This window comes from Vidua chalybeata, chromosome 3 (assembly GCF_026979565.1).
Source record: "Vidua chalybeata isolate OUT-0048 chromosome 3, bVidCha1 merged haplotype, whole genome shotgun sequence".
Classification (NCBI taxonomy): domain Eukaryota; kingdom Metazoa; phylum Chordata; class Aves; order Passeriformes; family Viduidae; genus Vidua; species Vidua chalybeata.
The window spans coordinates 13,520,998-13,540,437 of record NC_071532.1 but is presented as its reverse complement, the minus strand read 5'-3'; the positions used below and the strand labels follow the sequence as shown (position 1 = coordinate 13,540,437).

At 36.0% G+C, this 19,440-nt stretch overlaps 1 protein-coding gene across 2 annotated transcripts in view; it reads right to left on the bottom strand.

Moving 5' to 3' along the window:
• STRN (striatin) overlaps positions 1–19,440 on the bottom strand; it is a 68,607-nt gene that overhangs the window by 25,111 nt on the left and 24,056 nt on the right. For both annotated transcript variants that reach the window (XM_053937771.1, XM_053937772.1), the window contains 4 exons: positions 18,038–18,202; positions 6,987–7,122; positions 5,002–5,137; positions 1,197–1,307 (listed from right to left, as the gene is read on the bottom strand). In XM_053937771.1, the coding sequence (XP_053793746.1) occupies positions 1,197–1,307; positions 5,002–5,137; positions 6,987–7,122; positions 18,038–18,202 (548 nt within the window). The remainder of the gene's footprint in view (positions 1–1,196; positions 1,308–5,001; positions 5,138–6,986; positions 7,123–18,037; positions 18,203–19,440) is intronic.

Here is a 19,440-nt window from a genome sequence, read left to right as displayed (position 1 = left end):
ACAAAATATCACTTGAAAAATTTAAAGCATGGTAATGATTTGTCCTTTTTTTGTTTGTTTTTAATTTGGAAAAAAAGAGATATTTAGTTTCTGTATTTCATCATAATTTCAGCCACATAACCAACTGCTGAGCAGCAGTCAATGAGAATATCAGTACAAAAAGTAATAAAACAAGACAGCCTCAATGCGAGGGTCTGACATATTTACATCATTATGCATATCTCTTTGGAAGTGAGAATTTCCTTGGTATTCATAAGCATCTTACCACAAAGGGAGAAACATCCCTGAAATTTCTGACCAGGCTACATGCAATATTATTAATATACATCTTTCACACATGAATTCTCAATATGGCTAGGTATTTGAAACACAGCCATGGATACAGTGTTTCATTTTAAACTCTCCATCTGAGTTAAAAAAATTTTATGGCTTACCTATCAAAACCCATTGATTTTACAAAACATATCTGTATTTCAAGAAATGTAACAAAAAAAAATACAGGGCTAGAAACTGCATTTCAGATACTGTTCAGTTTTGGGTTTTTTTTCAATAACAAAACCCAACTTTTTTGAAGGCTAGTCCCAGAGGTATGAAAGTCAATAAATAAATCCTGTGATTTACAAATAAACTGATGGTCATAGTTGCTTCCTATTTCGAGCCCTGCATAACAAATTATGATGACAGCATGACTTTCATGTTGTGAATGTCAAATATAAACAGGGGTAGAAATTAACCTGTTTTCTCCCACTGTTATCTAATAGGATACTCAAGAGAGTTACCAGTTTGGTTTCTTTCTTTGTTTATTTATATATGAGACTTTAACTCTTCCTGTGAAACTGGCATGTTTCCAGCTAAGAAAGGATTCTGAAGTCTTCTGTATTAAAGTGTGAAGTATTAAAACAATGTCTTTTACAATTTAAATATCTGAACAACCAAAGTATAAAACATGCTCAAAGCAAGAATTTTTAACTAACCCAACACTTGGTTGGAAGAAGTTATATCTAATCCAACTATTTATCGGGTAAATTGATCATCTGTCATTAATTTCAACCCCTGAGAACTGGTGAACAGGAAAGCAGTCAGGAGCAGCAAAGTAAAAGAGTAAGTAATTTTAGGAAAACATTGAAAGAGAGATAGAATTAAGGGTGTGAAAGATGTGAGATTTATGATTTTAAGGTGCAATGTTTTCCACTTACTCTTCACCCCCTTTTTCCCCTTGCGCTCCTTTTTGTATTGTTCCTTGAGTTTGGTTATAACTCCCTGGTCGACATTCCAGGCTTCAGGCATGAGACACTGGTCTTCCTTTTCTAAACAAAGTGAAACAAATGAAACATCCTTTTTCAATAATGTCACCAAGTGATCTCCACTGAAGGAGGCAACAGCTGCTGTCAACGTTTGTCTTTTATTTTAAACAGACAGAAATAGCACCAAGCTTGTGAAAGCTGTAAAACTGCTACTCACATTCCACTTTGCTCAGAATGTTCTTATTAAAGAATTGAGATGAAATTTCACATGTTTAATTCCCATAACCAAGCACATAGCTGTCCATAAATGTAAGCGACATTTACTTTACAATAAATCAGGACACATTTTTCAGCTTTTTCTTTCCTCCAGGGGAAGAATTCTTATATCTAGAAGAAACAGCTATGTTACTCGTCAACATAATTTTACAACTCAGATGCTGTGTTACTGCATTTCAAATTCTCTTTTTATTGCCTTTGTGCTATGTTGTCATTTACACAAAGCAGTAGCACGTTTAAATAATTTTGCAACACAATATTTATGTCATCATGGTTTAAATAAACCCTTAGAGCATTAAAGCCATGAAACTTCACAAAAAGATGAAGGCCTGAGGTAGTAATCTTTGGAAAAAAAAGTCCAAAACATTTCAGCATACCTAATGAAAAAAGATCCCCACATTTTGGTTTGGATTTGTTTTTTTTTTCCTAAACATCTCCCTCAAATTGCTTCCTCTGTGACATGATACAGAATAGAAATATCCTTCCAGTTCTACAGTATTTGGAGATTTTGAACAAAAAATGTTATATGAGTTCAAATCCCCCAAGCAATTTTTCCATATATGGAGGCTGTCCTGAGGCAGCTTAGAAAATTAATTCACGAGAGGAGGGGAAGTATACAGCTCTTCCTCACATATATTTCCATGACCATTACAGCTCCAAAATCTTTGAAATGCATTATCTTTCTGCTTTGTTTTTCTCATTAAAATCTTAACCATATTATTTAAAGATTAAATCCTTTCAGACCAAGTCTGCTTTCTACATCGATAAGCTATTCTAGATCTTTCAAAATACAAACAGCAATAATAAACTTATCCTTGGACTAAGCTGCAGAACTTAAATGTCTGTAGAGGAATCACAACATTATTAAACACAGTCTGAAGGAGTCACTATGACTGGACAGAAGATAAAAACCACAAATGGGTTATTAATGTGACTGATTAGTCAAAAATGAATAATGCTGAAGAAGACCTAGGGATCTTCTATCAACATCAAATTCAACAAGATTCAGCAACATATTATTGCAGCAAAAGCAACCAACAATATCCTGGGCTGTATTAACAAGAATGTAACCAAGAGGGTGAGGGAAGTGATTGTCCCCCTGTGTTGGGCACTTGTGGGACCACAATTTTGAGTACTGTATCCAATACAATATTTTTAATGCTGAGAAACCTCTTAGGTAGAGTCCTAAGTACCTATTATTGGCATAGTGAAGCAAGTCTAAGGGAGCCACTAAGACTGTTCAGGCAGCTGGAGCAGATGAGCTTCAAGGAGGGGCTGAGACTACTGTGAGAGTTCAGTGACGCCAAAAAAAGGCATCTTAGGCATCTTAGTGTGGCTTCTAACTACCTGATGTACAGATGTTGAGAAAACAGAGCCTGACTCTGCTCAGACTTGCATCACAGAGGGAGAAGATACTTTTTAAGGTGTTCTCTCACTCCTTTGAACCTTTCAGTCATGATCCTATACTCATGGAGTGTCAGATAAACTTAAGACAAAGTTTAGCAGTTTAAGTCTTTTAAGAAAAGCTATGAAAATAAGCATTAATAAGCTGAAGAGAGACTCTAAAATAGATTGTCTATAGGCTACGTCATGCCCACTTAATGCATATACCTCAATTACCACTAATGAGCAAGAATTGCAAAAAGAATTCAAAAAAGATATGAGAAAATCATACTTCAGAGAAACAAGTATCTAGACTTTCTGGAATTAGGTTAAAAGTTTTAATCATGCTTTTCCTCCCTGGCTAGACAAGACTTTTTTCCCTCCTACAGAAAAAAAAAAAATTTAAAGAGATTTTTATTAGATTGCTTCCAAGAAAACACCCAATATGTTCATTTTCTACAGACTGTCCCAGCTTCCCACATGTCCCACAGATACTATTCAACGTCAGAAGTGGATCCTGAACTACTGCTATTCAAGTGCTTAATAGCTTAAAAATTACCAGAAAACATCTGAGGACCTTTCAAGCTGAATGGGTTCAAGAGATTACTGTAACCGAACAATAATATTTGGAATCCAAAATGAGGAAAGAATTCCTTCTGTTTGCTGCTGTCCCTCACTACAACAACATCACTCTACTGTACTACATTTAACAGTTTCACTTAAGCTGACCAAAGTGATTTATAATGGCAGTTCCTTGAAGAAGCTTAGTCTTATATAGTAACCATAAAAGATATAGGTTGTGAAAGAAGTAATTGAAAAACATGAACACCTCCAACTCAAAAAAAAACCTGTTTTAGATTTCTGGAAATGAAACTACAACTTTTAATAACAACTTATTTTAAATGTTAGACTTCTGCTCACTTTTACTCAGCTGTCATCAATGAAAGCAAAAATAAACCAGAAGTGTGAATTTGAGAACAAAAAGCTCTTGTTGGCATACTGACTTTTTGGTGAAACAAGCAACAGCTGGACCAACCCTGTATAAATTGATAAAATTTTTGTATTAAAGAGCAGTATCCATTTTTTTTTAAGAGCAGTATTTCTAGATTTGTTTGGTGAATAGAATACTGACTGCTGTATCTAATAATATTACAACATCCTCTTAAGAAGAGACTATACCACACTGAAAAATAACTTGGAGTCCAACCAGGAGATGGACATGGCTTCAGTGAAATACAGCATCTTGGAGATGTGAGAGTCACAGTTACCATGGCTTATCAGTCTGTCACCATTGTATCTCCATTATAAAGCTCGATTATTTCCCATCATCTTCAATAGTTCCATGTCCAACTATCCTTAAGACTTTCTAGAGCAGCTTAAGTAGGAAACAACTTCCCATCAAGATATTTAACCAGCTCTCTTCTTTCTCCCCTTCTCTATACTGAGGGTTTAGGCAGAATAATTATGTCAAGGTAAAGTGGAGATGGCGGCAATCTGGGTTGCAAGACATGAAACCTCAAAGGACAGAGAGCAGTTTGTGAAATGTCTTTCTAGGACTAGTGGACTTAAAGATATATTATTCTACTAAATTATAAAAGAAAGTTTGAGCAGCTGAAGAGTTCATATTAACTAAATTATTAATCCACAGTAAGAGTACAACTAATTTGGATTTTATGACTCACATTGCCCTCTGCATCCAAGTGGGAGAAAGCAAAGATGACAAAATAACTTTCATATCATAATTGTAAAATACAGCTTTATCAGAGCCCTTCATGTGCATGGGTCACTAGAAAAATATATTGAAATACCACTCATAAATTTTAAATTCTCTCTGCCTTAGAATTAAAGAAAAGAAAAAACAACCTGAGGCAGAAACTTTGAAGAATCTTCACACTGAAGCAGTTTACAGAAAAAATGAGAATATTATATCAAGAAGACTTCAGTCTGCCAATTATTTACTGATAATAAAATAGAAATAGTAGAAATAATCAAAAGATGCTGTGATCCTGACAGAGATCTCATTCAGTGAACTGATCAGTCACAATATATTCTCAGCACTTTTTTTTTTCTCCTGGTATGATCCATCAAATTTTCTTACCCCAGTCTGTTCCATCTCCTGAACTTCTTGATTCCCCATCACCATCATCTGAGGTAACCAAAAAGTCAAACTCCTTCAAAGCTTCTTCTGTATCTCTGTCTTCACTGCTGTCAGATAGCACTCTTTTCCTTACAATCTGAGGGATCAGAAAGGACAGGGGAAAAAATGCTAAATTAAGTTACAAACACATCTTTAACCCAAGCAGTACTGTCTTGTCCTCTACGCAAAATCCAAACAAGAAGTAAAAGAGGAAGCAGAAAAGTACACATTAATAAGCAAATCTGGAATAGTACGCAGACTTCAAACTACTAAGTGAAAATGAAACTTGTGTGTAACTCTTTCTTTCTGTGACCATCAATAATCATCATGTGGAAAATGAACCTACACTAATCTACACCACTACTATATTTTTCTTTAATACTATTGAATCATGATTTTAAAAGGTTAAGATTTTAGCTGAGGGTTAGAACCAATTCATACTGAAGTTAGATATACCAGCGATAAGTTAATGGTTATTAGATGCTTAAGCTACAGCTAATTGTAATATTATGAGCTCATTTGAAGAAAGAAGTGGAGCAAGTGAACCATTATAGGAACATACTGAAACCAAAAGAATAATGCCCAGCACCTGGACTCCATCATGAAGCAGGGAGCCTTGGATTGTGCCAGAGGTCACAGAGACCTGATGAAGACTTTCCTGACTTCATCCCTGGGACCACTGACCCAATTCGAGACCACCAACCCAATTCAAGAGAAGAATTGTGCACGCATGAAAGACTAATAACCTCATTTTAATACAAAGTGGGGATGGGAGGTGCTGGAGTTGTGCATATGTATTATTTTGCAAAATAAATAGAAGGCAAAAAACTTGTGCGGTGCAGCTATTTGACCAGTTGGTAAGCTGATGCCATGATACATGAAAACTGTACCACAATTTTTACTTCTATAGAAATAGAAAATTTACATTAAACACAATGTTTTGACTTGGACCCTTGCTAAGGGTTAGTCTGTAAAGACTCATATATAGCCCAACATCCCACAGCTCATGAGGATGACTGACTGGATTTCCTCTACATAAAGTAAACCAATTTCTAAACCTAAAGCAATTCTAAAGTTCAAGCTTCATTTCTTCAGCAGGCTTAGTGAACATACTGAATTACAGTAGATATGGAAGAGTCTCAGACAGTAGCTCACAGTCTATGAGTGACAGGAAAGATCTGAAAAGATCCCCTTTAAAAATGCCATAAACTAATCGGTTTTTTAGTGTTAATTCTTAAAACTGACCATAAAAACAATTACATCCATAATCTCTTATCTTCTTCAATTTTTAGGAAATACAATTCACTGAATAAATGTTAATTTTAAAGAAGAGTACTGATTGCATGTATCTATGTGATCATATGAACAAACCATATAGCAAAGTATAGATCAAGAGTGAGGTTAACGCATTTGACTGAACAAACAAATAAATTTCTTAACTACATTAGAGTTCTTCCAGTTACACCTCTCCTTCCACAAGCTATAAATACGAGTATATTTCAGTTCTGTACTCTAACACAATTTTTTTCAAGTAATTTTAAGTATCACTAATTTTTTAATAAATATTCAAGAATAATTATTGACATGCAATGTTATGAACAATACCTTCAAACTAAGCTGAGAACTGTAAAAAAGGACATTGATACCTTAAAAATTGTGTTCCAGCATACATCAAAAATACTAGTCAGTATGGAATAGTAAAGAGACAATTTTAGAAAAATTTAATCTAACTTAGAGCAATAAAGATGGCAAAGCATAACTTGTATGCAAAAACTTAGAAATGCATATAGAATTCCTCTTATGCACACATGCTTGGACAGAACATCATAAAGATGCATTAATGACTTGCATGTGTACATACACAGTCATATACTTTGCTTATAGGCACCTCATTAATCTCACTTTTTCTGTTCTTCGTAACTTTTTCAATTATTTTTTCCACTCACTGTTGCGGTATCAATGATTGTTTTCTCTCTTCCTTCAATATCTTCTTCATCTTCCTCATCACTAAAGTCTGCAGCTGCATTTTCAAGAAACTTGAAGGTCTCTAGCAGAGAGGCAGAGTCAGTCAATTCAGGTTTCCTAAACAACAACAACAATCACCATCATGAGAGAAAAGAAACCACAATGAAGTCTCTTTTGCAATTACTAAGCTGTTCTGTATTATTATGTCCAACAACATATAAGACTAAAATAAGCCTACAAGTATAAACGGACTGTTATCAGCTAAAATTCTGTGGCTAAAGAACTAAACAATAGACACGAAGTATATTATTAGAACCAACATTTATTCTTAGTATGGCTGCCATTACTAGGACAGAGACTTCAAATTTTTATTCGAAAAGCATTTTAAAGCAACATTCATCTGACACCTGCCCAAAGTAACATCAATACTGCTATGCCATTACTGAAAGCCTCAACAAGGACATGAGCCTCAGCTACCAAGCTGGGCTCCCACATGGACATCAGGGTACAGGAAAACTTTGCTACTGCTAGCTGATGTTCCTTATTTTGCTGGGAAACACCAAACCCTAGATCTGTCATTCATTAGCTTCTAAGACATGATGAATATGCCACTATGAAAGAATATAATGGGAAAATATCATTGATGACTAAATAATATTTGAATTTACATTAAACAAATAAGGAAATGGATGAAGATTGTGTAAAATGAGGACTGTGCTGGCAGAAATTTAGGCAGTGCCTCAGAACAGGAAGCATAAGGGTTGTTATATTAACAACCGAAGAGGAAGAAGCCAAGAAACAGGACTGTAACAATTATTAAAACTCTGACAAAAGTACAGATAAACAGTCCTAAAATTATCAACAGGATCTGTGTTTTCTATGCAGAAGATGCACTTCTCCATCAACCCCTGAAAGATACAGTGAACAAAATGTGTTAATTTTGAATTGTTATAATTACTTCCAGTAAAACCTGGTGCATTCTTTATATGGCTTTGAAGCAGTGAAGGCAAGCCTTACTGTTTTCTTACCTTTAATCAGTAGTCAGTTTTTCATAGTTCATCACTAAATGCACGTCATCTTGATTCTCACAACCACTGAAACAGCAGAAGTCTCTCCCTCTCTCTTTTCAGAATTGTAGCTCTGAATTGTCTTATGCAGTCACCCTTACTACCAGCAAGTGCCTTGCTTCTGCTAACCTTTTCAAAAGGTTCAATCAGCTAACACACCTATACAGTAAGGCCTTGTAAACCCCCTGCAGTGTGAACAGCTCATCATCTGTCCATCACCCACTTACTCCAGGTGTTTTGTCATAACACTTTCCAAAGGTCTAATACAGGAAGCATCCAAAGGCAAGAGCTTTGATGTGTAATAAGGTATAATAAGCAGCACACTTCCTTCTTTGCAAAGTTTCTGCTCAAACAGTTCTATGCTTACATGACAACAATCAGCAGGAGTGGCTTCTTCATAGCCCCAGTGTATCTGCATTTCATTAAGACAATTTGCTACTCTATTTTTTTTCATTTACTCACCTTTATCACTCAAAAATACCAGAGAGATTTCACTTGCCATTAGAAATTCTGCATACACAGCAGCCTCATAATATATATAATATACCTCGATGTACAATATGTTTTCATGGTCACTGTTTTTTCCAAGAATATTCCTTCTGCTTTTCCAGATCTTAACTTAGATCTAAGAACAATCTTAAGCAAGTTTCTTAAGCTTATAACACCTCATGAATCTGTAGTAATAATGTACATTTTCACAGAAATCCTATGGTATGGTTGCTTTGCTGTTTCCAGAAGAAAAATCTTGATAAAGACAACACTTCTAATGTGCTTCATTTGACTAACTTCTTGACTTTCAGCAAATTCTGAGAGTCTCTGTCTACTTTTATTTGACTAAATCATCCAACCACAACTATTTCTGTTTTTTTTTCCTCTGTATTTTGCCATATAAAAATATGCCATGTAAAAACACTATGGCTGATGATCTATAATAGCAATTATCAGACATGCTCCAGTAAACAGCAATATACGAACTAATACCAAACACAGAATACAAAATTTTAATTAAGAGAACTTACTATTAAGAAACAGATATCCTTCTACAGGTCCAAGTATTTGCAGTAAATCATACCAGACCTGTACTCATTTGCACTTAAACCTGGGTCTCTCACACTGAAGTTCAAAGTGACTACCAAAAGAGGTTATATCTTTTTTTGGATTGACTGCTCTGATTTCAACTATCCTATTAATTATTACACATATTAGCGGGCAAGATATATATACATAATAATGTGTCTGCATTTACATGGGGAGCAGGGGTAAATGGGCATTTCAAACATTGGGAAACATGGTAGCTTATTTATCAGGTATTTCAAAACTCCTGCACAGTACAAGAATGTACAGTTAGCATAGTGCCACAGAAGTCTACTTATGCTAAGAGACAACTTCCAAGAAGGAATTCTTAAAAACCAAAAAAGAAAACAGAATAGACAGACTATTTAAACTATACAAGGTTTCTACAAGAAGATAGTTTCAAGCTGACAGACAGGCTGATTTCCTATACTGTACCCCAAAATAAACTTCAGCAGTCAAATCAAAGGTGATTTAATAATTTGAGCTCTTTGTCATTCTCTAGCAGCATATGAACATAATGCATTTTGGATAATGCTGTTAGCATGAATACTTCGGAAGAACATAAAACAGATTGAAGAAAAATGTCTGGCCTTAGCTAATTTATGCTATGTACTTTGATGGATATTTCAAGCTTGCTTGTTTCATTAATTTTCCATCTGGTTAGTTTTCTTCTCTTAGGGGGTCATTCACAAAGCAACATAAAAAATCAGAAGGGTCAAAAATATATTCGGAGTTAGGGTAGTAAAATAAATAACTTTAAATTCCATTTTAGAAAAAGAAACACAATTTGACATTTCCAGGGCTTTTGTAGCTTCGAGTATTTTTTTTTTTTTAAATCAATGGGTGAAAACAATAGAAACAAGCTCCAAAAGTGGGGACTGATATAAACTGTGGTATTACAAGCATGAGTGAGGCAAGACAACAGCAAGGTTCAGGGCCTGTTGCAAAGAAAGAGAGACCAAAAACCCTAAAAAGGTCTCAACAAGGACAATTCCTCTTTTCTGGACTGTCCTGTATCACAACATATTTAAGGGAGAACATAATTTTCAAAGTGCAAGAACTTTGGTGCAGCTTTTTCCTTCCTCCCCAGCCATACTGTCTAAAGAAAACCAGCTGGGGAAGAATAAACCAGAACCCCCAGACAGCAGAAGCTACAGAATGTGCCAAAGCAGAAAGCACAGAGCAGCCAGACTGTGGCAGGGTCTCCTCTCAGCTGCTTGTTCTGCATCTCTTTCCCACTGCTCCTTCCTCAGCTGGACTCTGCAACAGCACTCTTGCATGCTTTTCTCTCCAGCACCTAACTTTGTCTTCAAGGAAACTTTGTTTCCTTGAAGGTCTCGTCCCACGTGACTCAGCACTTCCTAACCAACCAACCCAACAAAAAAAAATTAAACAGTTTCATATCTTCTATCACATACTGTTAACTCTGTCCATTGCATCCTCCTTTCCAGTAGCCTTATCCAAGTAGAGAGGAAATTCTTTGGGGCAGAGATACTACCCTGCTACTTCTGCGTACCCACAATTAGGTACAACAGGACTAACTGCTTCTCATGAGCATAACAATAAGTACTGCCAGAAGGCACCTGCAGCTAGACTAGTGCTGCTGGGTTTTCCAGCTTACTACAACACATGGGCAGTGCACAGATTTTGTGAATATTACTCTTGAAACAGGGAACTTCTGATTCCCAAAGGTAAGAAATTTTTTCCTGTTTAAAATTCAAAATTCTTGTTACAAATGGGATAGTAACAAGTTCTTATGTCCCTTTCACAGCTGTGATGGCTGTGAAAATCTGATCCCAATTTGTATTTTACAGGCTGTTCAATTATTCAGATTTTGATAACCCCTTGGCCCCTTTAAGACTAAAAATAATAACATGAAATAAAAAAAATATGATTTGTGGATATTCCACATATACTATTTAAATAAAACAAGCCTGGCTTTGCTGGGCTCTGCAGGCCAAAATACCAACTCCTCATTTTCTGCCCAACATGCCTCGAGACAAGTATTTTGTGTAAAAATCCCATTGGTTCTGACACTGAAATACAACCAGCTTTAAAAAATGTATAGTTCAGACTGAACACATTTGCTCTCAACATTTAATATTCAGGATCTTAACATAAATCCTGTTCCTTAATGAGTGAAATGCAGAAGCCATAACCTACAGGCAAGGTGAAGTTCTTTTGTGGGAACTAAAACAGCATGCTGATGCTGACGCTTTCCAGTTCCCAGCATGATCCAGAACATTTCAAAGTCAAGTTTAACTTAGACTAAAGTCACATTATAGACAGGTATTTTCTTTGTACCTAACACACTCTATATTTCTATCATTACCTTCTCTTTTGTTGATGATAACCCTGGAAAGTCTGTGGTCATGTCCAGGGAGAGTCTCAAACTTCTCCCATGAACTGTCCAACCACAAGGCCATTCAGAGCCTCAGTCCTACTCACAACCTCAAAGGAAAGAGTAGAGGCCTTTTTTGTTTATTTTATCCAAGACATACACAAGTTATCTTAAATAAAACCAGGATTTTATTGATAAATTCAGAAGCAGGAAGAAATACCACAATAAAGTTAAATAAATACAAGTTCAGCTTAGGCTGAGAAATGTTCCTAGGAGCTTGCACAGCTGGAAAGAACCTGTTGTGACCCAGGATTCAGAGCTGTTCTACCACACGCTTTCTTGAGCCATTTTTTTTTGTTCAGTTTCCTACTGCTATCAAAACAGCTACTGCATAGTCTTTGTAAGTTTTATTAATTCCCCACAGAATTTAGTTATCACATGTTTTAGAACAGTCTTTTCAATGTGGCTAGTTAAATTCTGTCAAATGGTACTCATTAAATAAATGCATGCAAATTCAATGAGGAGTGTCTTTAACAACAGTTCATTAGATGTTCAACACTGTAAAATCTTTCATAACGCAGCATGGAAAATATAAAAATAATTTATAAAACTACAGAACAGTTAAAATCATCAACATTTACACACAATGAACACAGGCCAGGCTAACAGTCTGTCACGACCTTTGAAATCTCCTATGAAGCCACACCACACAATGCAAGAGCTAGTGCAATATGCATTACAACTGGTAAGCAACACTTACAAAATGGTTTGCATGTAAATTGGAATCACAAAGGAATGACATTTAAAAAGCAAGAACCACTTCTCTTGCCAAATCTAGTCAGCTAACTATAATCTATAAAAAAAAAAGCTTTATAAAGAATAAAATAACCCCTTAATATCTGAGGTACCACAGTAACTTTTCTAAGTTATTTCTCTATTCATCTCCCCTCTCTTTGTGTCTCTCTCTCTCCAACTGCACAACTTCTGTCTCTTTCTCCCCACTCTTTCTGTACTGTGAGTCTTATGTGACATTTCCAAGAAGCATCTCTCAAACTCTTAAGCCATACAATGGTGCCAATTAAAAGCATGGTCCATTTGTACGTATTTCATCACAAACAAAACCCCAGTTTATCTACTTTTTTTTTTTTTTCTGCTTTAGTGCATCTGTTGAAAGTGTCCAGATCTGGCCTAAATCAGGTACCTTTGAAATGTCTCTTAGGTTACTGCAAGATGGAGGCAGGGAGAAACAGAAAAAAGGTGAAAAAAAAATCCAAAATCTATTTGCTTTATTCCCTTTACTGGGTATTTTTTTTCCTTTTTGTAATTCAACATCTACCTGCATACTATTTTGGAAATCTTTCTTATGGCATCTATTACCTGAGGCTTATAAATACAGAGGTATTTTCCCAAATAAACCATTTTATAAGCTAGTCAACAAACAACATTCATCAGCCAGTATGCAACATTTTCATTACTTGGGCCAGTGTTAATAGGATTTAGAAATGTAAAAGAGTTATTAAGGTCTTCTGGCATACAAAGATGTTCATTCACTGAAGTGTCAGTTGGAATGACTTGTTGTATATCAGAAAGATAAAGTTTTCAAAATTTTTAATTTTTGAAAAGGTCTTCAGATTTGCTGTGAAACACTGAGGTTTGATGCCATTTTGCTCATGTAAAAGTATAGGGAGTGGAAGCCCTTGGCAGCTCAACAGGAAAAGACTAGGCAGCAGGTAAGTTCCAGAGAGACTGATACATCACTCAGGACCATTTTCTAATGACTATTTATAGTTCTAATGATCAAACTCTTAGCAAGAACTAGTCTATACCATTTTTATATATAGACATTCATATCTATGCATATATGTACACATATGTTTGGTATATCCTCACTTGTTCCAGTTCTATTCCTTTATTATATTTGCTTCCACTCATACTAAATGGTAGTCAAATACACACCTTCAAGAAGGTAAACTAATTTGACTGCTTAGGTTTCACTCAGGAAGATAAAGCTACTAAAAATGAGGTAATAAATGAACCAAAGATACTTAAGTACTCGTGTGTTTTCAAGGCTACAAGCTACATTTGCAGGCAGCTTTTATTTCTGTTTCAGTTTGTTGGGAGAAAGCACCCATTCCTCTCACTGCAAGTGTTAGGAATTTAAACCATTATTATGAGGTTATTATTTTAGTATCTATTTTTGAGTCCAGTCATGCTAAGTGGTACTTATCTTTTGTAATGCAAATGAGCTGATTGAAGAAACTGAAAACTGATTCCCTTTTAAATTCCATGAAATAAGTGAAAACAGGGCTATATCTAGCTCACGTTATCATATTAACATTTCATTTATGGATTCAAAATCTTGCAGGCTGCATTCAAAATCCACATGATGTCTTTCTTGAGTGCTAAAGTTTTCAAGAGGATCTGTACATCAGCAAATAAATAGGCAATGTAAGAATACAAGTCTGGCCAAACATGCAGCAGCTAATAACACAAAGTCTGAGGCTACTTCACCTAAGGATGAAGAGAAACTGATTTGGCTTAAAACAGAGTCAGACAACAGTAGTGTGTTCATCACTGTACCAAAGGAAGGGGAACTTCTCTGATGTAACCGCAATCATCTAGGATATACAAAACTAAGCTGAGAGGTTATGAGGGACCAGACAGCAATTTTCTAAAATAACTAGAGCCTAGCAGAATTCAAGTTACATATTCTCTGCTGCAAAGAAATATTATTGTATTAAGTATTTGTACTACACTAACCATCATATGCTTCTACATACCAAAGCAAACAGCATCAGCTTCACAATAATCACCCCAAACATTCTCACTAGCCTTTCCCACAAAAAGGCTCAACTCAATGTTGGCATCCCAAACACTGAGTGTCCAAATCTCAGCTGTTGAAATAGATATAAAGGACAGACAACAAGATAAAACTCATACAATAGGCAAGTGCTGCTGTAACAACTTAAAAATCTGTAAAAGCTGTAGTAAGCCAAACAGAGGAGAAACATCCTCCCTACCCACCATGAAGTATACACTTCACACATCCCTGAGGTCGGAGGAAAAATGCCAGGAATTATCTTTAAAACAATCAAAGGCATTAAAAAATATTAAAAAATAAGCAAAGCGTGGGTTTCAACTGTGACCAGAAGTATAGTCAGAGCAAGTCACAGAGGTATTTCTGAGGAAGGCTGAACAGCAGCAAAAACCACTATGCACAGAGGAATACACACACAAAAACTGTGCTAAAATCAGACTGTGTTGAGAAGTAGTTCAGCTCTTCCATTCTTTCCCTGGAATTTTTTGCAATACTAATTTATTTTGTGCTCCACCACTTTCATTTCACTAAGAAAGAATTGGTTGACTATCAAACAAATAATGAAAACATAAAGGAAGTTTTGTTTTCTATTGACATTACTCCCTCTCTCCTCTCAAAGAGATAACCATATGGCAGCATAAAAGCATCAAATACCACCTCTTTCCTTTCTTTGGAATTTATCACGTGAATGTTCAGTTGTACAGAAGGCAGTTGAGCCAATCTGTTCTTTCTGCAATTTATACTGCTATATGGAGAAATCTTTAAGAAATTAAAAGCTAGAGTGCCTTCCATTTTCCTATTCTGGAAATGCATCATTAAATCTATATTCCTTCTGTTTTTCACAGTACCATTTTCCCCTCTATTGTACATTATCTTCATCACATTCACCCACACTCTTTCCAAACTCCTATTGATTTGCCTTTATCGTTTCCCATCCCCAAGGTTTCTCTTTACTCCAGTCCTGTACTCTGCTTCTCACATTTTTCACTCCATGTAAACAGTTTTCTAAAACACAGACTTAAATGCACAGATTCAACTGGTGCATGTTACGTAGTTCTTCCAAGACCAAACAGATCCAAAACGCTATGAGCTGTCTTTTCCCACTTCAACAGAGTGTACTCCTTGCTAGACTACATCCATTTTCATGTGTTACTTTCTGCCCAGTGCTCTGCTCTTCAATGTCTCATGGTCCTGGCAAACATCCTTAAACTTCCTGGAATTGCACTAAGGTTTTCTTTCATTTCTTGGTCTTCCAATTTCTCACCGTAACTTTCCTCTTCTACCACTACCAAACTGCAGACATTTGTTCACTGCACTCCTTCCAACTGTAAAAGCCTGCTGTAGCCCAAATCCATTTTTCACTTTACATGCACAAAAAGAATAACAAGAGGCTGCTAAAGGAAGTGCCAGTCCTTTTGTCCTCAGTAAGCAGCCTAGCACTGGTGAGGTTGGTTCAAAGGATGCACCTTCCTCAACTGTAAGCCAGAACTTAGCTGAGTCACCTAAATTTTTCCTAGTTCTGCCAACCAGGTAGGAAAGCATTGAATTAGGATTTCAAAATTTCAGTTGAGTTCAGGAGTAGCATCCTGAGCTCAGGAGCAACATCCATGTGCCTTAGACCTGTGTCATGTATTCAATGCTATACTTTTCAAAGAGAAGCTGTTCTATGTAGGCTGAAGTTATGCTGGCATTACATGAGGTAGGTAACAGGTAAATATTACCTTATTTCTGATTTTGCATCTACCACAAAGCTGCACTTTGAAATCTCAGAGGTAAATAATGATGCAGTTGGAAGAAGGTGAACAGTGCCAGACGTCACAGAAACAGTGAGGTAGCAAAAAATGAAATAGCTGTTAAATAACAGGCAGTCTCTGCCAGGAAGCAAGCCACAGAATGCTTCCTGAAAGAAAAATTGAAAGAGGTGGTCTGCAAATGTGGTTGAAGCACTCAGAAGAATCACAGCATTGAGAGGTAGTCCTGTATTTAGACTGATCAAGGAATTCTAGTAAAATCCTGACTTTTTTCCTTTCAGTGAGGGAGATCTCAGTGGACATCCAGAAATTCAAATTCACCCATGAAGACTGACATGACCATGCTGAATAAGAACCCTGGAAATTTTTTCTACTGTAAAGCCCTGGAGTCCCTTTTTGTTCATTATGTTATCAAAACACTTCCCTAAGCTCTATAATGCAGTCTGCCATCTCAGGCATCACAAGCAAGAGCAGTTTTTCAAAATGTACAGCCTGACCAGCCTTGCAGCTGACAAGCTAGGACAGCCACAATGGAAGGGAATTAATTTTTCTCCACCAGCGAATATCCTCAGCCACAGGGTAAACTACAAAGCGTTAAACCTAATGTCAGATCTAACCCAAAACCAAGCAGATAGGAAAAAAATGAAAATATATCAAAAACTGCTATATCAAAACCACTGTCCCAGTATTTCACTCATCAAGTAAACTACCTTATACACTTATCCACCTTCTTCAAAACTATGTAAATACACATAAATTAATTTTGAAGTGTAAGAGAAGCTTTATTTACACATTTCCCCTTCACCAGAAGTCAAACCAGAACTGTTACTGCAAGCTATCAAGCATTCCTTGTTCTTCAAAACAAAGCTGCTGTACATACACGACATGACTTGTCAACTGTGTAGCAACACAATATATTTTAGTAGCTTGCAGGTTTTCTCACACATTCAAGTTTTCCATCTTGCAGCATTATATTTAATTATGTAACAATGAACTTCTGCCCTTATGTAACATGTTGGCCTGAAGTTGCTGCAGCTATCAGGAGGGTATAATGAAACCTTATAAATGCTTTTTAAAAGATAGGATGCATATGTAACAGTATTAGGTCTTAGAAAATGAAGGTCTTGAATTCTGCACCATGAATATAGAAAAGGAAAAAAGCGTGAGGATTTCTGAAGAAAGCTGTGCTACTACTGGAAACAGCTACCTCATCTATTGTTCCTACAATTCTGCATAATTTTCATTATGTGGTTTCATTACTATAGTTCTGCAACTACAGTGTCTTAAACAAGAATGAACAGATTGTTTTCTGAAGCCTTTAGAGTTAAGTTTAACTTACTGTTTTTTCTAACACTGCATGGAAAAGAAAAGAAAATGGAAAAAAAGCCTCTTAAGGTTTAACATTACTTAAGAGAAGTAAGAACAAGCTTTTACTGTCTTTGACTGACTTTCCATAGTATCAGAAATATTAAAGCACAGAAATTAATACCTCACATTTCAGTCACATTTACATATGTCTATTGATTAGTAGAAAACAAAAATCTTTTAGGACTCAGAATGTAATGAATGATTTTGTTTTTCAGATTTAGTGAAAAAAATCCTTCTCTTATATAGGTTATCATGTCATAGTCAGCAGAGACCAGACGAGCAAAGCTGTAATCTACACAGTAAAGTGTCCAGCAATACAAACAAACCATTTACTTGAAACAACACTGACTTCTAAACACTTAGCAATCATACCTCCAAAGAGGCTTGATTTGACTTAGTGCTGCCATTCAACTGGAAAAAAAGTATTATGATGCTTTTAAGATGCGAATCTAGAGAATTACTTCCATACTTATTGCTTAATATAATAAAATTAGTTAGAATTGCTCTAATCTCAAACTAGGAAAAAGTCATGAAATCTCAGGAAACAAAAATTTTGTTCAACACCACTAAGTGCACTTATTTAGAATGTTAGCAAAGTCATCCTGATGCTTACCCAATCATTGCGTTTTCTTTAATCTGGCCCTCTGTGCCATTTACCATTGGTTCTTGATTTCTGTTTTCTTTATCTGAAGCATCACTTGAGAGGCCCAATAAAGCTCGCACTCGTTTTGATTTCACATCCAATATCGTGTCGGTGTAGCCCACTTCTTGTAGATACCTGAAGGAAGAGAACTCATGCTAATCTTCTCTGCACATGTTACTTCTGCAAAACATGAAATTCCTCCCTGAACCTCACCCTCAATCCCTTAGTTTAGCAACTGACTGAACTTCTCCCTGAACTCTTCCTCAATCCCTTAGCTTAGCAAACTACGGTGCTGAGCTAGTGAAACATGCTTGTAAATCATCCTGTACCAGCTGCAGAGGGATCGCCTCTTGCAGTACCAGCCTCTACAGTCACTGAGAGAAAAAAAAAAAATCAGAGAGCCTAGCAGTCAGAGGTTATACAATACGTTATTCATTCATTTACTAAAATGGATGGAAAAGCACTTTAAATTAAAATATTTACAACTGCTTTATAAAAATCACCACAGTTGCATGCACAAGCATGGTCATTTTATTCTTTGACACATGGAAACTAGATACAAGAAGCAGCAGATATGTTCCTTATGTGAATATTATTAGAAGCTTAGAAAACAGAATAAAACTTAAATTCTTTAGCTGTGGCTATTAGTAAGAGTTGTTATTTATGATGGACTAGGCTTGATAAAATCTCTCTTGCCTCTCCTTTATTCTGCAATGGATCTGCAAAACTTTAGTCTTTCATATGACTGAACAGCAAAAATCCTTGTATGGAAACCTCACAGCCCAAAGTTGGCTCTGTAGGTTTAAAGTTGGCTCTTTCACCAATATGCCATGTTGCCCTTGAGGGCAACAGAAGGGAAATAACAATTTAATAAAGAAAAAGTAAAAATTGGTTTGTGTCCTTCCGTCTAGAATATGGAGTTAATAGCAGTGAATTGATGAAATTGTCAATATTCTAGACAACTCTGAAGAAGGGAAAAGTGACAGCTGTTACAAATCAGGGACATGCATTTCTCCTGCAAGAACATTCTCCTCCAATTATTTAACAATATAATTCACATAACCACATTAGGAGAGAAATACTGATTGTTGGCTACAGAAAAATCAAACAAGTCACCTATACAAAAGAGAGTCTGTCAGTAATATGCACTCTATATTCAGCAGTGTGTCACTCTTGTATGAACTGCACTGAGATGGAAGGACTTGTCTTCAAAATCACTGATCCAAGTCAAAACCACTCTATTTACATTTATTCAACATGCATGCAAAGATTTGAGCTCTTGCAAAAGAGAAGCTTGTACAAGCCATCCAACGAATTTAACTTTTGTACTCCTTGGAAAAAGGTCTTTTGCTCCTTTTGCTCCTTGGAAAAAG